Source organism: Rhodamnia argentea, chromosome 11 (assembly GCF_020921035.1).
Source record: "Rhodamnia argentea isolate NSW1041297 chromosome 11, ASM2092103v1, whole genome shotgun sequence".
Taxonomy (NCBI): domain Eukaryota; kingdom Viridiplantae; phylum Streptophyta; class Magnoliopsida; order Myrtales; family Myrtaceae; genus Rhodamnia; species Rhodamnia argentea.
This window is the reverse complement of record NC_063160.1, coordinates 14,353,442-14,376,564: the sequence shown is the minus strand read 5'-3', so window position 1 is coordinate 14,376,564 and position 23,123 is coordinate 14,353,442. Positions and strand designations below refer to the sequence as shown.

The 23,123-nt window shown below is 40.4% G+C and overlaps 3 protein-coding genes across 6 annotated transcripts; 2 read left to right on the top strand and 1 right to left on the bottom strand.

The window, feature by feature from the left end:
• The first annotated feature begins 3,080 nt into the window (after positions 1–3,080).
• Positions 3,081–5,329, top strand: LOC115736390 (rhodanese-like domain-containing protein 15, chloroplastic). Its single transcript, XM_030668083.2, has 7 exons — positions 3,081–3,257; positions 3,356–3,436; positions 3,807–3,917; positions 4,064–4,137; positions 4,331–4,401; positions 4,538–4,591; positions 4,962–5,329. Exons 1-7 carry the CDS (start codon positions 3,163–3,165, stop codon positions 5,034–5,036), a joined length of 561 nt encoding a protein of 186 aa, XP_030523943.1. The 5' UTR covers positions 3,081–3,162; the 3' UTR covers positions 5,037–5,329.
• A 498-nt stretch (positions 5,330–5,827) lies between these two features.
• On the top strand, positions 5,828–6,885 carry LOC115736433 (protein IQ-DOMAIN 27). Of its 2 annotated transcripts, none has more exons than XM_030668150.2 (3): positions 5,828–6,238; positions 6,340–6,600; positions 6,637–6,885. In XM_030668150.2, the coding sequence occupies exons 1-2, from the start codon at positions 5,975–5,977 to the stop codon at positions 6,508–6,510; spliced, it is 435 nt and encodes a 144-aa protein (XP_030524010.1). In that variant the 5' UTR covers positions 5,828–5,974; the 3' UTR covers positions 6,511–6,600; positions 6,637–6,885. The 2 variants fall into 2 exon arrangements, with proteins under 2 accessions (XP_030524010.1, XP_048128614.1); XM_048272657.1 differs by having other exon boundaries at positions 6,340–6,617; positions 6,654–6,885.
• A 1,032-nt stretch (positions 6,886–7,917) lies between these two features.
• LOC115736271 (serine/threonine-protein kinase STY17-like) lies at positions 7,918–18,160 on the bottom strand. Of its 3 annotated transcripts, none has more exons than XM_030667877.2 (16): positions 17,730–18,160; positions 17,031–17,145; positions 16,255–16,355; positions 16,023–16,142; positions 15,226–15,280; positions 13,782–13,892; positions 12,979–13,026; positions 11,590–11,768; positions 11,407–11,514; positions 10,590–10,663; positions 10,073–10,248; positions 9,449–9,544; positions 8,713–8,793; positions 8,519–8,572; positions 8,288–8,422; positions 7,918–8,217 (listed from the first exon to the last, which is right to left on the bottom strand). In XM_030667877.2, the coding sequence occupies exons 1-16, from the start codon at positions 17,927–17,929 to the stop codon at positions 8,137–8,139; spliced, it is 1,734 nt and encodes a 577-aa protein (XP_030523737.1). In that variant the 5' UTR covers positions 17,930–18,160; the 3' UTR covers positions 7,918–8,136. The 3 variants fall into 3 exon arrangements, 2 of the variants coding, with proteins under 2 accessions (XP_030523737.1, XP_030523738.1); XM_030667878.2 differs by having other exon boundaries at positions 11,590–11,765; XR_004014878.2 differs by lacking the exon at positions 7,918–8,217 and having other exon boundaries at positions 8,409–8,422; positions 9,409–9,544.
• Between the last annotated feature and the right edge of the window lie 4,963 nt (positions 18,161–23,123).

Here is a 23,123-nt window from a genome sequence, read left to right as displayed (position 1 = left end):
GCGATGAAAAAATAATTTTTCGTCATTAAATTTTGCGACGCCAAATTAGCCACGAATTTTTTTTCGTGGCAAAATTCATCACAAAACCCAATTAGCGACGAATTTTACCAAATTTTTCATGGCAAAATTTGCTACGAATTTTTATTCGTCACAAATTTGATTCATCGCAAAATCATCACAAATTTGCTACGAATTTTTATTCGTTGCAAATGTTTGTCGCAAAAAGCATGTTTTTTTTGTAGTGTTCTTTTTATTCAGTGGCGGAGGGGGTGAGGGAGTCTTGGGTCGCAGTGGGTCGAGGGAGTCCCCGGGCTGAGGTGGATGGCAACGGGGCTGGCGAGCTGGACGGTGGCGGAGAGGGTGGGTCTCAGCTGGAGCAAGAGGCGTCGCGGGCAGAGGAGGAGCAGAGCAAGAGGGTAGTCGGGGTGCAGGGACAAAGAGAGGGAGAGAGACCGAGAGATGGAGATGGAGGTCGAGGGCTTGGGCTCGGGCTCAGGGCAGACGGCTGGAGGGATGACGACGAGGCCGATGGTGATTGAAGGAGGCGGCAGGTGGTGGCGTCGGTGGTCAGCTGGAGGCTGGTAGAGCAGCAGTGGAACAGAGGAGGAGGGCAAAGCATCGCGGGTCTAGCGGCTTGCGAGGCTGGCGGGGCGAGCTCGGCGGGCTCGTGGGGCTCACGGGATGATGGAATGGCGCGGCGACGGTGCAGCTGGAGGTGGGGGCTGCAGGCCATGACGAAATTATTCTTTTTTATTTAGCCTCGATGCCATGGAGCCTTCCGTTTTTGCAGGACAACGCACACTCTGCTCGCGATACAAGAGCGAAACCGAGCGCTTGGAAGACTGTGGAACACAGTTCTGGGACGTCCCCAAGAAGGAAAGCTGCTTGTGAGTCCACCAGGACCAGAAGGAAGAACCCGTTGACGGGTTCCAGTCCCGTGTCATACTTAACGCGGGAGAAATCCCAGACCACTGCTATTTGGGAGCTCTCGTACTTGGTGAGTTCTTGGCCTCTGTTCTGCTCAGGGACGCTGGGGTTTATGCAAACATTGTACTTGCAGAGAGACAATGGGTCATCGCCGCCAATGACGTGAAGACCAACAAGAAGTTGGTGGCAACCGGTGGGTGTCGTGTACCAGGAGAGGGTAGTGGTGAGGTGGCGGTGATTGAGAAGCGCGGTTTCGTAAACCCAAATGTTTCGAGTTTGAAGTGAAGTAGGAGGAGCAGGAGAAGTGACATGATGATCCCCGTCGGAGGGAGCGGGAAAGAGAGGAACAAGAGAAGCCGAAGCATTCGGAAGCAAAGGAGAGACGGAGGCGCTCCTTGAAGCCGGAACGCGAGGCAAAGGATTGAAGACAGCAATCGCGCTCGCGTCCTTGCAGAAGCTAGAAAACTTGCGTTTCATCGTTGAGGTCTGAAGTTTTCCTTGAAGAAATTGCAAAAGAGAGAGAGAGAGAGAGATGAATCAATCGGAGCTGGGGGAAGCTATGTTATATAGAGAAGAGAGGCTCCCGAAGAAGTTAAGTTATTTGAATATCTTTTCCCGAGGATCATCTCTTGATTGACACGGATTTGACTGGGCCTCGTGAACAGCTTCGAAACACTAAAACTGCGACGAAAGCTGAAATTCGTCGCAAAATTTGCGACGAATTCTAATTTCGTCACTAATTTCCAAAATAAATCAAATAAATTTGCGACGAAATGTATTATTTCATCGCAAATTTAGCGACAAACACTGTTTTTCGTCGCAAATTGAATAAATTGAACATTTTCTTTTTTTTTATTTCCTTCATATTAGCGACGAATAATACATTTCGTCGCTAAATTAGCGACGAAAATAATGATTCATCGCTAATTTTAATATTTTCTTTATTTTTTTATTCATAGTGCTAATTTTGCGACAAAAACAAAAGTTCGTCGCTAATTAGGGACGAACGTTTATTTTCGTCGCTAATTAGCGACAAACGTAGATTTTCGTCGCTAACTTTTAATAAAAGAATTTGTGACGAAAAAAGACGTTCGTTGCTAATTGGCGACGAAACCCATTTTCGTCGCAAAGGAGATAGCGACGAATAATAATTTCATGGCTGTTTTCGTCGCTAATTAGCCACAAAAAAATTTTTGTGGATATTTTCGTTGCTAATTAGCCACGAAATATTTTTCGTGGCTATTTTCGTCACTAATTAGCCACGAAAAATTTTTCGTCACTATTTTCGTCTCTAATTAGCCACGAAAAATTTTTCGTGGGAATTTTCGTCGCAAATTAGCGACGAATTATTTTTCATCACTATATTCGTCACTAATGAGTGACGAATTTTTTCGTCGCTTATTTCGTCGCAAATAGCGACGAATATTCATTTTGTCACTATTTTCATCGGAAATTAGCAACGAATTTTTTCCGTGGCAAATTTTTCGTGGCTAAATCCGTGTTTTTTTGTAGTGGAATGTTAGGATTAGGTAAACAAAACACAACAAAATAAAGGGTAAAGACGAGACATGAGGTTGTCCTAATTCACCCTTTAAAAAAGCCAGCAAGTGATTCTACTATAATTAACGTCTCTCCATGTCTCTATTACAACCTTCAATTATAAGAGAAAGATGTTTTATACAGGCCACTTAATAACTATTTCTGAGCCTAAACTCAAACTTACAGATCTAAACTAAAGCCTTCTTGCAGCCCGGAAACTGTCTCCGGATCCCGCAGCTCACCGGGGAGCCGAATCCCGTGCCTTCCTATTGATAAGTAGTATGAACCACATTCCAATATTAAGATGAAACAAACTCTAGTACCCCAATTTCCTGTTTGGCTCAAGCTCGAGCAGAAACGTCGCTACTCGATTGAGCCATGAGTCGAGTTTCGAGCATCGAACATGTAAGTCGAGTTAAGACCCACAGGGGCAGGTGAACTTTAGGGGTTAGGAGAGGGAATATCTCCACATGGCACTGTCTTTAATTGCGTTGTTGTTCGTGAGAAAAGAACAAGAAGATTTGGCTGCCCATGCCACCATGTCACCATGTCTATCCATAACCACATGAACCGAGTGCAACCATCGGATCACGAGCAAATTACGTAGTACTCGTTCAACTACAAAACGTTGCCGATGCCCCACAAGACCCAAAGAGAAAGGATAAAGCTGGAAATATAGTCCACGAAACACAAAACATGAAAGCGACCTCGTTTGCTCCTTCTCTGCCTTCCTGTTTCACTACCACCATCTCGTTCCCTCCGTTCGTTTTCCCGGAAAAACTGGGCGCAAGGTATCTCCGTTTTCGTCCTATCGATCCCTTTACCAGCTTTTCTTCGCGCCCTCGTGTGTATGATTATGCTGTCCTGGTTTATTCTGCTTTGCTTGCAGATGTACCTCGGTGTCGGTTTCGGCCAGGAATCGGTCGAGTCGGATAGATGGCTTCAATCCACCGAGTTCAAACACCGCTAGGTATGCCGCCACAAGAATAGGATTGGTTTCGATACCACTTGTGCTTCTCATCAGAACTTTTTATGGGGTTTTGAGTTCATCATGCTCTCTTGAGCTGATTCTATTACTAGTCAGAGTTTTTCTATGTGATGTTTATTCATTCTTGTGCCTGGCGTAATAGTTTCCAGTTCTTGGGTTTTCGTCATTCTATCGGTCCACACCCAAGGGGATGCAAATTATTACAGTGGCTATTCATCTCGATCTGTTTATTTGGTTAATGAATCATTTCACATTCGTTAAAGTGTGCCTTTCAGATTAAGATTGATTGATTATGTGTGCGCGTGTGAATCGGTTATATTGTTAATCATCTTGTCGAATTTCGTCGATTCAGTCCCAAGGCAACCTTCAGAAGTGGCTTGGAAGGAGATGGGATTCCGGCTTCGGTGCCGGTGCGGGTAGCGCACGAGCTTCTTCAAGCCGGACACCACTATTTAGATGTCAGGTGTGTGCCCGTACGAGTAAAATCTTCTTTAGTCAAATTTAGCTTTCATTCACTGTACAAACCTACAAATTTTATGTACTGTTTGGTTAAACATGTTAATCATAAAAGGGGTTTGCTTATTCCGGAATTGTCACTGTGTACTTTAGGACTCCTGAAGAATTCAGCGCCGGTCATGCATCTGGAGCCATTAACATCCCTTACATGTACAGAGTCGGATCAGGTTTCCAATTTTATTTGCTTATAAGAAGCTGAGTTGCATTCAAGACACTTTCGTGACCGGCTATTACTAGTTGATCACGCGGACTACTTGAATTTTTCAGCAGTTTCTGCAGAATTACTGACCATGGATCTTCTTATTCCTGAATTTGAGGATTCCTAACTCAGTTTATCATGGTTTCTGCTTAATCCTGCAGGGATGACAAAGAACGCGAGCTTTAGCAAGCAAGTCTCGACGCATTTTAGAAAGGATGCCGAAATTATCATTGTACATCACCGGACTTGATTGTAATTTGTAGTCATTCTTGATGACTCTCAGGATTGGGATCCTTGTTTTTCTTTCTAGCTGTGGTATTTTGTTTTCTGGACCCTGTTTGAGAGATTCAATCTGTGATTCTTTACAGGGATGCCAGAGTGGGAAGCGATCAATGATGGCCGCGAAAGATCTACTTGCTGCAGTAAGCTAATCATCTGTCTTGAATGTTTTAGAGTAATGGTTCAGACGAATTCTGCTATTGCCATGACTAGGGTTGCTTGAGCAACGAGTGAACGTTCGGCGATTTAAGGAAGAACTTGAGTTCAATGTTGGCGATTCCTAGCATTAGCCAGATCACTCAATAGTTACTGCAACGAACTGATGACACCCACAGGCAAATTAGTTGATTCTGGTTAGCTGCTGAGCAATATGCATATCTGGGTTGAACATTGGGAAGACAGATTGACCGTCGCTCACTCTACAGATCGGGCTTTCGATTTTCTGACTGTGTTGTGGTACGCGCGCTGTGCAAAATAATCCGAGTTTATCTGGAACTCGTCTGTGCTTTGCAGGGTTTTAGCACCGTTACAGACATAGCCGGTGGCTACACCGCTTGGACAAAAAATGGACTCCCCACAAACCCGTGAATGCGCCCGCACTCTTCTCAGGGACGAGGCGAGAGCACGATTGGATTTCGCCGGCCAAGAAGCAGAGTAGGCTCTGCGTCAGCTTATATCTCCTCGACAGCAGAAGACATGACGCATGTCTTCTATGCGCTAGAGATATCGGTGATTCCGACATCGAAGCACACTCATAACCATGTGCAATGAATAATGTAAACTTCAGTTCACATTATATAGGAAATAACTCTTGGATCACAAGAGACTCGTATAAATGGTTGTTGTGCTAGTCTTCAACAGAGAGCCCTTTACAGTGTTAATATCATCTCTCTCTGTCTCTCTCTGTATGACCAGCTGGATTTCAGAGTAATTAAGACAGAGTTTAAGCTAGAATTATGGGCGTGCTCATATGACTTTAACCAGGAAACATGCAGTCGTATCGCTTTAACCGGGAAACATGCGCGAGAATCGCGAGTCGTCAGAACCTTTTTATTTCTGTGGAAGTTCATGTAAGTGTCCCTTCATGAATTCTTCCAAATTCAACAATGAAGTGCAGTTTACAATTCTCTTTTCGACAATCATAAGTCAAAATATATTCACCAAAATCTCGCGGAAAACAATAAAGAAAATTTTGGGATCTGGGTTGGAATACCCTTTTCTTGATGTTGCTTCAAACCCACATAACATGTGACATAGGAAATCATCCGGCCACGTTGTCGGGCTTGAAGAGGGAGTTGTTGTTTGCCAACTACTGACTGAACCAACCATCTTCAGACTTGCCACTAAAGCAAAACATGGTGCGCACATCTATCATTCATACCCTCTTAACAGTTAACACCAACCTCCTCCTTTGTCACTGCTTTTTCTTTTTCCTCTTCCGGTATTTGTACTCGAAGAACATAAACAGAGGTCCAAGGTTGAACACAGAGAGACTGATTGAGATCGAGAGAGAGAGAGAGAGAGAGATGGGGTTATCGCAGAAGTGGTTCAAGCTAATCCGCAAGAAGTTCGGCGGATCATCTCATGGGGGCGCCCTCACCCATAGCGATAGCGACCACGGTCCTATAGAAGAGGCATTAATAGCGGATCGGGTCAGCAGCAACTTGCTGGACCAACAAGCCATCCTACTATATCAACCCGTTGCATCAATGCCAGTACGGTTGCGGCGACATTTCACGGAAGAGGAGCTCGCGGCCATCAAGATCCAATCTTACTTCCGGGGCCATCTTGTATGTGTGACTCTAATTATGTCTGCTTGTTCTTCAATTTGAATTATTCTTCCTCAGCTTTGTTCTCGCCTATTGCTATATAACCGGTCATGGAACAATAGGCGAGACGGGCATCCAGAGCGCTGAGGAGCCTCGTGAAGCTGCAAGCGTTGGCTCGGGGCACGTACGTGAGGAGCCAGGCACAAATAGCTCTGCGGTGCATGCACGCGCTGGTGCGGTTGCAGGTCCGGGTTCGCACGCGGCAGCTTCTCGGAATCTGTACCGATGAATGAACAATATGGCAATTACTCAGGATATGGGACAATTGCTGTAACAGAGGATCATGCTAAGATGCTGTCTGACATTGCGAATAATGCAGAGGTTTCCGCATTAGCGTTTTTTTTTCTTTTTTGGTCCAATTCCGCATTAGCGTTTTGTCAGCCAGCCCTGATACTAACTGATGTCTATTTTCACATTTGTTTCGAAAGGCACGACAGTGAGTAACTTTTTTTGCTGAATAGTTGTTTGATCATGTTGATGTTCATGTTCCGTAATTCCGATTCCTGACCAACATTTTTTACCAAAGGATGGATAGCTTGTTCACAGAAGAGGCTTCTTTTTTCTGAATAGTTGTTTGATCGTGTTGATGCATATTTGTAGTAATTCTGATTCACTGACCCACATTTTCTCCCGAGGATGGATAGCTTGTTAACAGGAGTCTAAGCATGTTCATCAGCATGTGCTAAAGTCATCCCGATTCTGCAGATTCGGCCTAGATATGCCGGTAGGAAAGTATGATAGCAGAGTCGGGTCAACTCAACTTCATAACTTAAAATTCGGCTAATACCTTTCGATCAGTTAGTAACTTTACGAACGATACTTGACTCAAGCCAGCTTGATAGAGATTGAGCTTGATCAGGCCTTGCTTATCATGTTTAAACTGGACGAAGTCTTGAATGCATACTCTTCTTCACATTCGACGACCATTGTTCGCATGTGACTCAAATCAAGCAAAAATTAGGCGAACTTGAAATAGGAAAAATAGGTTTGCAACGAAAAATTACTTCAAATTCTTAAGGACTGACTAGAAAAGTTACATAATTTCAAAGACATTAGATGTTTAATACCAAATATACGTGAACACTCAAACACTAAAAGCAACCTTCGAATAAGATTCAGATTGAGATAAACAGGTTAACAGCATTTCTAATCAGAACAACGTAGTTCAATCATACATCAGGAAATTGACAAACGACAGCAGAGGAATCAGGAAAGGAATACAAACGGCAGAATGAGAACACATAAGCAAATGGATATTGTACCTCTTTTTCTTCTTCTGGAAGCAGAAGAGCAATAGCATCCCTAAACTCACATATTTTTGCACTTTAGCTCCTAAGAGCTTAAAGTTCCACATTCTAAATGTAGAAGGGAGCTCTTCTTTCGCTCAACAGTCCCTGAAGTATTCGATCGATTTAAATTTGTCCTCGAAGCCCCACGTTGGACAAATACAGGCCATGTTAGCAAACTTCCTCGACTGAAACAGTGCAAGGAAGTTCCCCTAAATTTGCTAACTACACAGCTGGTATGTATCAGAAGCAAGAAACATGCCCAATAGTTGCCTAAAATGAGGCTGGACGACCGAAATACGTCCGAACAGATTCTACTTCTAAGGATGAAGCACAAGACGAGGTAAATTTTGAGGACAAAAGGAGCTATTTCCCATTTCCTTCCTCTTGTTTTTTGGGGGGTATAAAAGAATATGGCAATTACTTAAGCTCCCAAAAGAAGAGGCAAACAATCGCAACGACTTTAGTTAATCACGCAGGCAAATTCTGTACAAAATGCAGCTACCCTGTTGTCATAAGCATCATGCTATACCATTAGATGGTAGAATGTATACAGACTCTAGAGTTTCAACCTCAATGATGGCTCCTTTTGAATGCCGAAAAGAATCCGCCCGACGATTTGTCCTTACGCTTATCTTCCCCTTCCTCTCCAACCTGAATCAAATAATGCATATCGTTAATCTACTTGCAAGGAACGAAGAATTACTTACAAGCAATGGGTTACCTCCTTTGCTATCTGCTGAAGGATCTCCAAGATTTCGGAGAAGTTGGGCCTTCTCTTGGGGTCTTGCTGCCAGCATCTTTGAAGTAGTTCTGCAAGTTCTGGGATAGTGCCCTTCGGAATGGAAGGACGGAGACCCTAGAAATATGTCCATTCAAGACAAATTGTCATTTCTAAAAATAAAACGAACAGCTGAATTATGAAGCATAAAAAACCAAAAGTGACGATTCCAACCTTTTGTACTACTCCAATAGCTGCTTGAAGAGGGGTCAAGTAGGTGTAAGGAAGCTGGCATTTCAGTTGCATAAATAAATCAACTTCGATGGCATTCATTATATAGAAGGAAGACAACGTCAAGAAGGAGAAGGGGGAGGAGGAGAAGGAGGAGAAGGAGAGGAGGAGGAGGAAGAGGAAGAAGAGGGACTTACTTCTCCAGTCAGAAGCTCCCACAATACTATGCCAAAGCTAAAAATATCTGCTTTGTGGTCATACTGTCTGTGTTCAATTACCTACGTTTAGCAAAGCCAAAATCAGTAATGGCCGTTTACAGTAATCATGGAAAAATGAGAAGTATTTTTTTTTTTTTTGGGTCAAACGAAAAATGAGTACTGCCTTTTTTTTTGTGGTCGAAAAAAATGAGTATTACTTAACCAATAGAAAAATTGCGATGAATTGCAACTGGCCCAACCGATTAAAGAAAAGGACTCAGAAGATATCTTAACTATCATCTATGGATTTGTGGGGCAATATTTCGTGACAGACAGTACTAGCTGAAGCAAAAAATGAAACCCAGAACCCCCAAAAAAGGAAAAGGGAAAATCCCCCAATATGGTAAGCATATATAAGCCGACAATCAACTAGAAGCTCCATGATAACCAACTCGAATAGACCATAAGAGTGAGTTGAGCAGCGTAGGGGAGACTGAATACAACAATTGGTACTTTGGAGTGCTTCAAAAAGATAGTGCAGCTACAGCATCCGTAGTAAAAAGGCTAGATGTTCAGAAACAACAAATGCTCTCATTACTTGCATCTACAATGCACCAACATGGTCAGATAAGGCAACGCAGAAGATCACGGCAGGTACATGAAACACAATATTATCCCTGATCAGCATAGCCTTACAGATAATAATATTGGCATTGATCTTCAGATAGAGACGCACCTCTGGGGCCATCCAGCGGTATGTTCCCGTTTCAGCCGTCATTACTCCAGTTTCAGCCTGCACCCTGGCAACCCCAAAATCTGCCACTTTAACCACCTGTAAGAAATAGGAGAGAAACCTTAAAGCAGCAAGTTTTAATCTCTCAAATCTCTTTGGGAAGTAGATCATCACAACAAAGTTATATCTTCTTGATTCCAGACTACTAATTCTTAGCGATACATGAACTTTGTGCATTGGTATCTTAACCCAAAAGAGTGCTATGTTTCCTTGTTCTCCTGAACCTGATTAGCTACTTAGACAGTAGTACTTGCTCCACCTTCTCTTACATTCTACAGCCCCTTATTTAACTTGTATTTCATCTGAAATTGCTATATCTAATTACAACTTTTTGTTTTCTTTCTTTCATATTTTGATGAACCTACAGCAACGGGAAAACTAATAACATGATGAAAAGGTTACAGCTTCTCCATGCCGATTCAATACTTATAATTGAATGACAAACATTATGCATCAGAGAAGGAAATTTTAAATTTAGTTCTTCAAAAGCGTCAAAATCTTGTTTCCCTGTTCTGATTGGTCACTCATGATAAGCAGTGGAGTATAAATTTCTCAGCAAATAATTACCTCGTTTTCGTCCATCAGAAGATTGGCAGTCTTCAAATCCCGGTGAATTATATTGTTCTGGTGCAAATAGTTCATCCCCTTGGAGACATCAACAGCCACTTTAAGTAGAGAAGGAAGCTTAAACGCACCATTCTGCTTATGTAGAAAGTCGTATATACTTCCTTTGGACATGAATTCTGACAAAGCAACCAAAAATTTGAGGACGAAAAATATCAGCTAAATTAAAAGGACTAAAACTCCATCTTCCAGTACAAATTGCAATAAACTTTAAAAAAAAAAAAAATGTACATCACATATGCACCTTTCTGTTTATGAATTTCTACAAGAACGTTAAATAACCTTATAAAGCAGGAAAAAATCCTCAATACTATCTCATTCGAATCCAGAGTTAGTCTTCGTGAAAATTTTACCCTATCATGCAACATTTCATATACCTAGAGTCTGATGCAGATCAAAATTCTATCCTAATATCAACAACATCACAGCTACTCGCTTAGAAAACACTCAGAAGACTAACCCGTCACAATGCATAGGTTTGGTGTGCGGGTACATGCACCTATAAATTGCACAACATTCTTGTGTCGGATTTTCCTGGAAAACATTGAAACACAAGAACTTCAGGAATATGTTGGCTCGGATTAGTCCAAATATGAAATGGTAGTTTAAAACAAAGGGACTATTTCCAAAAAAATGGAAGCATTCATGCATTCTTAAAAAGAAATCTGCAGAGGGGATCTTTATAATGCAGAACTCTTTAGTAAATTCACACAAGATTCCTGGCTAAGGACAGGTAACCGAAAGCTGCTGGAATTTGTGGTAAATCCAACATGATCCTAGGGTGGATCATTTTAAATCAGTTTAAGTACAGGCATTGTACTTTCTGCAAGAAAGTGTAAAGTTAAAATAAGGACCTCTCAACAACTTTTTTCCTTGTTAGTTTGACAGTTCTAGTGAGACTAATATATTTTTCAAAGCATGCGACTGAGAGATGACTTTCCAGATGTCTTTCTAGCTATCCTTTTAGCACCAAGGAGTGAATATTGTCTACTTGCTGTTTGAGGAAAGGCTTCTTGAGTCTCATGAAATCCAAACTTCACCATATAGGCAATGGGGCTGCATCCTAGATGAACTTAAAAAGGTATGAACAAGCAGGTGAATTTACAAATATTTCTCCAGGAAGTAACATAATGGGCATGCTATTCCTCAGAGCTATGTAACATGTTGATGAAAGTCAACTCAAAATGCTCTGTCTCAAGCAGCCGGCTAACCTCAGAAGTATGTTGATCAACACCAAAAGACAACACTAGTGTAACAAGAAATATATCAACACAAACCTCATTATATAAATTTCCTGAGCAAAGTCTCTCAGTATGGCAGTGTTGACACGTCCAGGCTTTAGGATCTTGATAGCCACTTCCTGACCGCAATATGTACCTCTATACCTGAAGAAGTGAAACAGCATAAAGAAGTGCATCCCAAGCATATTTCAAACAAGCCTCCCGGGGGAAAGAACTTACAAATCACCAAATGATCCAGAAGCAACTTTAACTCCAGTATCTAGCTGCCTCAGATCTATTTCCCATACATCAGTTCCATCTGTGGGAATTTCAACACATTCTGGAAAACATTCAGTTTCATTTTGGTTGTGCTCGCCTGGGGCTGGTATAGAACGATGTTTTGGCCAAACCTGCTCCTGCTGAGAAGGTAAAATGGTTTATCTGTATTGATCAAGTTAATGAGTTAAAGATTGAAAAATTTTATGGGACCACAACCAACTGCTCTAAAAGCTTAAGCTGATAGAAGAGGCGTGGTTTAATATTTATATATTCCAACACTCCCCCTCACGCTTAGTCTGGTCTTTTGCCTAGTACTCGGCGTGGACATATTCACTTGGGGAGGCAAATAGGGGCCTGAAAAGGTTTGAACTCAGGACCTCCTGCTCTGATATCATGAAAGATTTTATAAGATTACAGCCAACTGCTCTAAAAGCTTAAGCTGATAGAAGAGGCGTGGTTTAATATTTATATATTCCAACAAAGATGAAGAAGTACAAGCCAATCAGCACCACACAAATAGTATTATAATATGAAACTCAAACAGAAGAAGTGGAGATGGAGATTGGAATGGGTCATGGAGACCAGAAAGGGACAACTTCTGCTAAGACTGAAGTGTTGGCATCTTTATATTAAAACCAAGCAACAACAAATAACAAGAACTTGCAAACTTTCAGTTTCCTCTCAAAAAATGGGGAGCCCATAAGTCAGTGTATGTGCAACAGTTTTCAGGAAGTAGCTAGAGCCTAGATCTAATTAGAATAAGATTTGAGGTTTGTTAAAATCTTGTGACCATTGTTGTTGGCAATCAGACTCCATATTATCATTGCAATCTCAAGTCCATTAGAATCGCCCATTTTCTCCTTTTCATTTTAAGAAAGGCTTTCTAGAACCTTCTCTATAGTCTATATGCTTGGCTCTTCTATAAACTACACAACCACTATCAACTTATCTAAAAGCTTAACCCGTTAGATGTAGATATTTAAATGCTCTGACAATCCTCCTCACATATAGGCCAAGATTAAGCCGGAGAGAAATTTGTGGAAATTTATTATAAATGGAGAGGAAATGAGGGGCCTGAGAGATTCAAACGCTGGACATCTTGCTCTGATGCTAAATAGAAATAGTGGAATCACAACCAACTTAAAGAAAATAAAAATAACAATAAAAAGCTTCCAGGCATAAGAATGATTAATTAGTGGCTCTACAGTTCTCATCAAGTGCTTACTAATTGAACCTATAGGGATGGACGACTGCCAGTAATTGAATCACATGAACTACTTAACACATAAAACCACCTCTAAACATCCCAAAGAGAAATGAAAACGCTCAAGTCAAGAGAAAGATAATTACCTTCAATTTTAGAATTCCTTTCTCCACTTCTTTCCTAAGTTCCTCTTCCTGAAATTTCCCAAAAATAAATGACAACAACATATATATGTGAAATGAACGATAGAAGTAATATTACACCAGATGGCGAGAAGTGCCACAAAACAATAAACAGTTTTTTTCAGTCGTGAAAAGGATTAAAACCTACTAAATAAAGACAGGAAATTTGCTGACCCGGAAATACGATGTAAGTTCTTGATTTAATATACACCGGTCAGCGAAAGGTGCAAAGGATATGCCAATAAAATTCCTACTCAGAAAGACCGATGGGTATTGGCATCTAGAAAGAAAAGCACATTATTCTACAGAACAAGCTGTCCTGCCTATGAGCAGAGGAAAAAACAACTAAATCCTCGGCCTAATTGACAAAGACAACCGACAATTACTGAAAAAAAATAGTAATGGAAGTGCAAAGAAAATAATGCAACTGACAATTAAGAGCATAATTGGTCAGTTCTTAGATAATCAAGGAGGCAAGCTACGGACCGCTCCATCAAACGCAACAAAGACATCTTCTATGAGACAACTGCACAACAGTAGAGGAATAGAGACTGACTGAAATTCCAACAGATGCCGAAAAAATGATAACTTTGGCGTCAATGGATGCTAATTACGTGCTGAGAAGATGTACTATGCAGTCCGTGGTAGTCATGAGAGAATGCTTTCAAGTAACTTCTTGCACATTTTGAGAGATCCAGCATCATATATCAAACTAAAACTTGAAGTTAAATTGATAAATATAATTACATATAATGATAAATACACACCTCAGAGTGCCAACCAACAACTACAAAGACATCGAGAGAGAACCCATCAGCAGTTGAAAAGGCGTGAGCTTCTTGGATGTTAAGTCCAATCTCAGCAAGCAAGGCAGTGAGCTGGATCCAATTAAAACTAATCATTTTGATACAAGCGTACATACGCACATGCGTGCACGCACATATACAGAGAGAGAGAGAGAGAGAGAGAGAGATCCAACATGAGGATCTGTACATGCCTCGCATTGTTTTCAAATGTTAAATTACTTAATGCAATAGAAAATCTAATTTTTATGCATCACACCATAATCAATGCATCTGCTTAAAAGAGACATATTGAAGCAAATTTGATTTTAACTTCTGCCTCTTTATGTTGTGCCTTCCCCTTTGCAGGAAAGAAAAGAACCATTTCTTTCCTATGTATGGAGAAGGAACTCTGCATGTTCATCGAACATGCTAAGCTTCAACAACCGTATCTTTAAACCCTATTTCACCATCTAAATGACAAGCGAAAGATGAAAACAAGAGAAACAGTAAGTCCATACTTTATTTTCTCTCCTTAGAAAGCCAGACTCAAAGAACTACAGCAGTCACCTTCATGATGTACACATGGAAACACATACAGGTAACTATTTAATTTTGTTTCTAAGTTTACCTGTTAATTAACCTTTCTCCAAGTTTCCATATTATGGCAAACAAAACAAATCTTCCCTTAAAACACATTGCTTGTTTCTTATGAAGCAGAGAAGTAAGTGCACTTAGCAAAGAGACCCAAATAAAACTAAAAACTACAGAACGATACTGAAAACTAGAAAGGTTCGGTGTATACCTACGCATGCAATTCATTCAATTTGCAGCTCAAAGGAAATATGCTAAAAGGTAAAGTCTTTTCTCTCAAGACAATCAATTATCACTTTGTCCATAGTGATAAGCACTCCCATTTGGTCAGATCAAGATCATCTTCCTAACATCGAAAATTTTAACTCGATTTCCATTGTACCTATAAAGAGGATATTGCAGGAACACGTAGCTAGACATAAAGACTCTTCACAGGAAATATGTTATCATTTCACACTAACATTATTATTAGCCCAAAAAATCATTTTCCCGTGCAGATAAAAAATGTATATCCCAATTGGCAGTGGTTAGCTATCACCTCACTAAGCACTTTCGAGTCTTGATTCCATTTTAATAAATATGGTGGCATAAAAGTAATAGAAAGACGATAATGCTACTGAATCATGTACTCACATCATATACACTGCTTTCTCCAGTTTCAGTTTCTTGTTATTTATTTTGAGTTCAACCGCTTAAGTTTAGTTCCTACAAATAGCAATTATGGAGTGGAGCAGACCCTCGGTTGTATTTCTTGCACTAACAAAAATATAAATTGATCAACAAGAAAGAACATATCTATGCAGCACCCACCAAGGTAGAATCATCGGTCAATTACCTCACTTAATAGCTTTCGCTTGTCAAGAGCTGCGAAAGTAATTTCATGCATAGGCCTACAAGACACACATTCACACGAAATGAGTGAGATGAGAATTGCTCACCTAACTGACTACAAGCTGCATAACAACAATAACAACATTGATATCTTTACCCAAAAAAACAATAACAACATTGACATTATCTCAATCTGACAGAACAAAAATGAACGAGACCATAAAACACCTGTTGTATGACTTGGAGTAGTAAATTGCGCATAGAGAGCAACCATGCTAGCAGAGTAGAGGGAGGGTAGGTCAATCCTCTCATGTATGCATTTTGAGGAAAAACCAAGCATGCATAGACAAGCCAACTCATGTGGACATGACAAACATAGTCAAATCACCTTCGGTATTTGATTTTCTAGAACAATTTATGTGTGCTTTCTAGCATGCTAAAATGTAGGACGCTCAAATTGAGCCCATAATAGAGTAATAGATGCAGCATCAGGTGTAATGGAAGAATTTGGCATATGCATCAAATCAGATCATTGACAATTAAACACAGAAAGGTATATCTCACAGCTATGTCTCAATAGCAACCAGTCAAGATAAGAAGGGACTTGACAGTCGACACATCATGTGAAGGAGGGTATTCCAAGAACCCTTTAAGTTATTAAATCTAATTCCTTATATGAGAAACATTCAAAAGGAAAACATCCCAGTTCTTTTAGAAGCAGAGTTTTATTTGGTAATAGAAAAAATTTACAAAGTAAGACAAGACAAATAAACCAATAATGGAAAGTGCCGTCCAGGTTACCTAGAAAGTTGTGCATCTGACTTCACTACACTGTCTCCATCCTCAATGTTGTATCTATTTGCTTGTAAGTTGAGTCCCTCGAGATTACTCGATGAACCAAATGTAGGTGGTAGATGAATTCTAAACAGGAGAACACAGAGAAGAAAGAGTTAAAAGAGACATCTGATCAGACAGTTTAGAGGTGAAAATCCACAACGATGAAGAACTCCACGAATAATGTGACCAAACATACCCCGCTCTACCAGAATGATTTAGACTACTTTGAGCATCATCAGCCATGGCAGAATCCGAATCAACTGATTCATTGTGGTTCCCATTGACATTGGGATAAACCTAAATTGCAAGAGAAATTGCTCAAGATGGATCTATAAATGCAGAATTTTTTGGAGTGTACTTATCATATATTAGCTTCTCACCTCAAATTTTCTATAGCACCCCTTACTCTAGGAATATCTAAAGCCATTAATAGTGCCGTAAATAGGGAAGTACAAACATAAAGCACAGATACTTGTTAATATCATGAATGCATCTTCAACAACATAAAGGTATAGTAAACCCAGTTGAGTCAAATCAAGTGAAGACCATTTCTTCAAAATTGAAACTCGTGAAGAATTTGCTGATGACATAAAAAGTAGTAGAATTACTGACATTGCATTTTCTTTCCGTGGAACGTGGCGTTAACGAATTAGTGCTTTTTCCATTGTTTGCTTGAGAGTAGCTCCAAAGCATTCATCCAGCATTGCAAAATCAGAATTTGAAATATAGGCGAGCAGTGAAAAAGTCCATCATAGCCATGGATAGAGCAGCATTCTTATCAACCTAGGGATTATCCGAGTGGTAAAAGTGTTTCCTTTCCTCAAGGTTTGGTTTCAAATTAATGCTTCTCCCGGGACAAGTATGGACATACAATTACCTGGTGTCGGGACACTAAGACTACCAATATCCAACCCAATGGAAATTAAAAGAATGCTAGAGAAGAAGAAGTATTAAGATCAAGTCAGCATTTACTTGGACAGGTCGAATATCAAACACGGGCCGATTAGCTGGATCTTCAGCCAATTTGAGTAGTCTCTTATGCGTGAGCACATCATCTGCTCTCTCCACATTCACATCCAATGCATATCTGCCAAGTAAAAGAAAGATCATTACACAAAACAGGGTGTCCGTGCATCCCTGCGCGTGCGCATGAGAGAGAGAGAGAGAGAGTATGGAACCAGAGTCCGGGGAGTCAATTGAAAGAAGTAGCTACTAGCAAACAGGACGAAGCCATCAAATTCAATCTGTCACGAAACAAGTGTAGGCCCTCTGAATGTCTAATTACAGAGGGTATTTAAGAAAAAACGCAAGGAAATCAATCTTTCCATCTGTACTTAGTAACCTGCTTGACTTTAATCCATCACTTTTTTTCCCCGCTGCTGAACAAGAAGGTTAAGAAACAGAGAAGCGGAAAGGGTCAACCCAATCAGTGCGACTTTTTCTCTGTATGTTTGACTTTCGATCGGATTCCTATTGCCGGCGGTCAACCCGTCAAGAAAATCAACTCGATAACCCCGACCAAGAACAGTATCCGCAATTCCACCACTCCCTCTCAGCACGAACGGAACGACAACTCAACACACAATCACAAAATGACCACACCAAAAAAAAAAAAAAAACACACACACTAAACGACGAAAATGTGCAGGATCGAGGTCATCAGTACAGTACCGCGCAGGCAAGCGATTGAAGTGGAGCCAGAGCTCATCGTCGAACCCGGCGACATGAGCCTCCTCGCAATCCGACGCCTGCAGGCGACGGAGCACTTCGTTGTAGGCCTCGAGCTTCTGCCTCTGATCCCGGGGCTGCGTCTGCGCCGACGTGTCCGCCGGCCTGCTCGCGCAGCTCTCGACGTCGTCTTCCACGGCCATCGGAGGTCCGAAAAACGGAGAAACGGACGCGAAATCCAAGCCCAACCGAGATAGGCAGAAGAGAGATGAACCGATCGCAGAGGAGTGCCAGAGAGAAACCGTAATTCAGCTGGATTGAGCTACTTCGCTGGCGGATTATAAAGTACGGAGGAATCAAAGAAACCGATAGAGAGAGAGAAGAAGAAGAGAGAGATTTCAACAGTTGCAGAGGAAAGTGGCAGAAAGAGAGAGAAGATGCTCTCTTGGGTTTTCGGCTGTGCGCTGCCGTTCTGTATAAGCATTTTTTTCCAGTGTGGAGAGACTCTGGTTATGTCATGGCGTCGTGGGAGTAGGATAGGCGATCGCCACGTCAGCTTATGGGCCCCCCACTGCCGAGAGTTCTGACTTTCTTAAATTGGCAAATTTGACGTGCGCGGGTAGGGCCCAAAATGGTCGTCGAAGTTTCCCAGGAACCGAGCTCAGGCGGATAAGGATTGGCCGAGAAAATTTCAAATGAGAGTTTGAAAGTGTCGCTAATTTTTTAAATAAAAGCTTATGAAGAAGAGTTTGATTAAAAATATAGTGGTCGGCCTCAAGTCGAGACCGATCACATGCGAGGGCCGGTCTCTCCCCGGGCGGGTGAGGCCACCCTCGAGGCCGGCAAGGCGGGGGTGGCCTCGCCAAGCCCTCATCAATAGCCACCCATCAAGACCGATCACCGGTGGGAAGCTTGGGCAAAAAAAAAATAAATAAATAAAAAAGGGAAAAAAAAAAAAAAAAGGGTGCAAAAGTCCTCACTTCGATTAGATCATCATGTAGTGATTTTCTGTCGAAATTGATCGAAACGATTAAATTGGCAAATCTTTAAAAGATTGAAGACTTAATTAATGTAATTAAAAAATTTAGGGCTGAATTGACAAATTATTAAAAAATTTAAGACTAAATTGATCAAATCATAAGGTTTATTAATATAATAGATTTAGGCTTTTATTAGAAATTTCCACGAGCAATTAAGACATGCCAAGCTCGATTATTTCGATGAGCCAAGAGATGACGAAAGGAATCAAGATGAACATGTTCTAATCGGGGCATGTTTTCTAGATTCGGGTCCCGGCAAAAATGATTTCCTTTTCACTTGAGAATCACACCGTCTTGCTAACTACGAGATCACGAATTCCAAGAATGCCATTGTCCGTACCGTGAGATAAGATGTTCATGCTAAAGGGTGCAGAATAAACTCGATTAAATTTAATCAAGTTTATTCTGTGTACTTTTTCATTAAATCGAGGCACTTCTCAATTTCCTTAGAGCAATGTATGTACTAAAATCGTCGGTCCTTTTCTCACACCAAACATGATTAGGAGAAGTTATGCTCGAATTTACATTTCTGTTTTTTTTTTTTTTTGTGAGCAATCGTGTTATACCTTGTGCTAGCTTTTGCGAAACAAACTAATTTTATCTCTCACGATCAATCAAAATGAGGTCATTCACGTCCAAACTAAGAAATTTGTGAGGAATTATCTCTGTTTAAGGCCAAGCACCAGGTGGCCACTTCCAGTAGAAATTGAAGATCAAGACGTCGATCTCCGAAGGGGCAAGCTCAATCATTTCACCACTCGAATGTCGTTTTGTCGGTTATATCGAGATTATTGTAATCTTAATCTAAAGCATCTTTTGATCAACGACCGTGATGTTAATTTTGAAATGTATTATTTCATCTTCAAGAGCTACCGATAAACCTTAAATCAGGTTACTATTTAACGGCGAAAGCCAGATTCACCTATGATTAATTCCATGATGGAAGCATCGGTTTGAAAAGCATGGTTGAAGTTGTACGTCGGACCAAGTCAATCATTTGTTTAGAGCTTTAGGCAAAAGCAGCGTTGTCCCCTCCTCCTCTCCCCAGCCAGCCTTAGTTCTCTCCTCTCCCTTAATCTTCACAAGGCTTTCTTCTTGAATGTCCATGGAGGAAAGAGTTTGAACTAGATATGTCCCTCTCCTCCCCCTTCCTTTTAGGTTATTTTGATTATCTATTTTCTTTTATAATTTTCTTCCCATCTAGGAGCTTTTCTCTTCTAATTTATTCTAAATCTAGAATCTTCTCTTTCCTATTTCGGGGGGATTTCTATCCCGATCTAATCTAAATTTGAGATTTTTTGCTTATATGTTTTGGGATTTCGCTCCTCGGGTACATTGGTGAACAAGTTCAATTCGGAAGAGATCGGGAGGAGTTTCGTAAAAGTTTCCCTCTCACGGGTATTAGATCTATGCTCGTTCAATCTTTTTACTTTGCTTGGTAATGATGTTGAAGACGCCAAATATAGGCTCACACCATCTAAAGGCATAGTCATAGCATGAGACCGAGTTATCAATGTGCTCATTAATAAAGACAGATTCAGTGATCGGCCATCAATTTTGGTGTGAAAAAGTCATTGATGTGTTCTTTGAGCGTGTGACCTATCACTTTATTCTTATGATTTCTATCTAATATTTAGATGGAGGAAGTGAATGGAATGTTATTTTGATTTTAAAAAAATCATTTGTTTAGAATGTCGATTCAAAACTCGATTTGACCAATCCAAACCGGACACAACTTGTTAGTTGTTCTGTCATGACGAGTACAATGACGTGATCGGGAAATATTAAAGAAATATAAAAATGGGGTCCCTCATTTTTATGGTATAATATATTTTGGAAAATTGTCCAAAAGATTTTGAATCTATTGTATTTTTTTGCCAATTAAGTCCTCAATCGCTTAAGTTTGTCAATTCAATTCTAAACATTTTCAGATTTTGTCAATTGTACTCTATTGATTAAAAACACGTCAGTAGGTGATTCTACGCGGCATAGATGGTGCTAATAGATTCAAACTTAGGACCTCATACTACGATACCATGTGAGATTTGGTAGGAACACTCCCTCACGCTTAGTCCGATCTTTTTACTTAGTACCGAGCATGGAAATATTTTCACTAAGAAAGCAAACAAAGGCTTAGAAAGATTTGAATTCAATTGAAATCACTACTAACTATTCTAAAAACTTAAGTTTTTAGATAAATGGTGATTTAATATTTAATTACTCTAACAATTTTTAATAACATTAATCTCAACTTTTTTTAAAATTTTTTTCTTTTTTCCCTTCTTTTCCTTTGTTTTTTCTTGTTGTTTCTCAATGGCCAGCAAGGGTTGTCTAGAAAAATAGAGAAGAAAAAAAGAAAGGAAAATAAAAAATTCGAACAAATAATAAGATTTTATTAAAAATCGCCACGTCGATGCCAGCCGTACCACATAAGACAAAAGGCGTTTACGTCATAGATTTCCAGCAAATAAGATTCAATTGACAAAAAATGAAAGGATTTAATACTAAATTGGGAAAAGTGCAATTGTTTTAAGATTCTTTGTACAATATTCCCAATGTATTTTCAATAAAGTTTGCCCAGCTCTTTCCTTAAGTGATGAAGATAGCAAGAGGATAATTAATTAAGTAATGAAAACTAATAATAATACGGGTATGTACAACATCACTCCTACACATTACTTGACGTTAGTAAATCGTTACCCAACATTGAAAAAAAAAAAGTTGAATTTCTTCTTATTAATTGCTGCGAATTGATTCGGCGCATTAGGCCGAGAAAGTTGCAAGACCTGAGGTGCCATACTGGTCAGAGGGCTAATTGTCGATAAATTGGTCGAGGGACAAATCTTGATTAGAAAAGATTAGAGCAAGGTCATGGAAGTTTTCAAACGTGAGTGCCATACATAGATCTAAATGAATCAGTGGTCTTGAACATCTCTCATCCCAAAAGCTAGATCACATTTATAAACGGATCGTCAGTCCTTTCCACAACCGATGTAGCAAATCGTGTTCTGGGTCGGAGCAACAACAACCCGTATCTCTCCCGAGACTTGTTGGTCATGTTGAGTGATCTTAGATCTCTCTCATCCCAAAAGCTATCTTAAAAAAAGAGATTTTCCCTCATACTTATAACCCGATCAACAATCATTTCCACAATCGCTGTGGGACAATCCCAACATATATGTTAATACCATGAAAGCATTACCATCTTCTGTTCATACATTTTTCTAGTGGCATTATTAATGGCACGATCAGAGTAAAAAATCAATGCGTTTTTAACCTATCTTCTCGTCATTCTCCACCAATATAAAGTGTCTAATTTTTGGGAAAATGATATCACAAATGTTATGACGTTCGTACAATACTCACTTGAGTATTATAGTTTTTTTTTTTAATTTCTTTAGTGCCGTAACTTTTTTTTCAATCATTTGAATGCCATAAATTCGTAAAAATGTCCACCACAAGTGCCATATCACGTCGAATTTTAGGCACTTGGGTGAATGCTAGCTAAGTTGAAAACGTCCAAAAAGCACATACCAGCTACGGAGCTTAGATACGGTTTCCCGATCGTAGATCCATGGATCACAAACGGTATCTCCCCATGGCCTTTTCTTAAAAAGTTACGGTACTCAAGTGATTGATTGAAGGTTATAACACCTAAACGAGGTCGCAAAAAAGGTTATGATACTCAATTGAACGGCACACGAAAGTTTCGTTTTATGTGGCGTCTTTATTTCCTTATTATTTTAGTAGCCATCACAAAGCCACGCACGAAGAATGCCTTCTCTCTCTCCATACCTTAATAATCTGTGATGAGACCTTCGTCAGGGACACACATCCGAAGTCTCCGACCGGCCAAACAAGTCAAGACGACCATTGAAAGCTGTAAAGAGACGGCGCTGACCAGGGACAACGATGTTCCCATATGCGGCAAGCTGTTATCGCTACCCTAATCGTTTGTTTAATCATATCCATATCCTTATCCGAATGACAGACAGATTAAAGATAGATATTTCAATTTTGCCTCTCTCTCTCTCTCTTTCTTTTTACATTCCTAGACAATAAAGTCAACAAAAAGAGATTAGAAGATGGGCGAGTGATCCCCCTCGCTGTTGAATTTTCAAATGCGATGGTGTACAGATCAAACTCCGTCGTGTCGTGCGCGTCTGATTCCAGATACACGAATCTGTTCGGTAAGCAAAAATCCCACTCGGGCTCGCCTCGTGTTTGTCCACGACCACCCGGCTAGTCTGAGGCTGCGCGGGATCGTCAGGATCAAGTGTTTTGAGTTTCACTAGAGGAGCCCAAAGACTTTTCCAAATTTTGTTACTTCTTTTCATTTCCATCGGAGGAAACTTTG

Bases quoted from the DNA above. Each gene is read 5' to 3' on its own strand.
- LOC115736271 (XM_030667877.2), bottom strand. From the start codon at position 17,929: ATGGCCGTGGAAGACGACGTCGAGAGCTGCGCGAGCAGGCCGGCGGAC. The intron at 13,893-15,225 runs GTAATTGACCGA...AATTGGATCCAG, and splicing joins AGCGAAAGCTATTAAGTGAG to CTCACTGCCTTGCTTGCTGA. The intron at 8,794-9,448 runs GTGCGTCTCTAT...TGCTAAACGTAG, and splicing joins ACCGCTGGATGGCCCCAGAG to GTAATTGAACACAGACAGTA.
- LOC115736390 (XM_030668083.2), top strand. From the start codon at position 3,163: ATGAAAGCGACCTCGTTTGCTCCTTCTCTGCCTTCCTGTTTCACTACC. The intron at 3,918-4,063 runs GTGTGTGCCCGT...TGTGTACTTTAG, and splicing joins CACCACTATTTAGATGTCAG to GACTCCTGAAGAATTCAGCG. The intron at 4,592-4,961 runs GTAAGCTAATCA...TGTGCTTTGCAG, and splicing joins CGAAAGATCTACTTGCTGCA to GGTTTTAGCACCGTTACAGA.
- LOC115736433 (XM_030668150.2), top strand. From the start codon at position 5,975: ATGGGGTTATCGCAGAAGTGGTTCAAGCTAATCCGCAAGAAGTTCGGC. The intron at 6,239-6,339 runs GTATGTGTGACT...ATGGAACAATAG, and splicing joins CTTACTTCCGGGGCCATCTT to GCGAGACGGGCATCCAGAGC.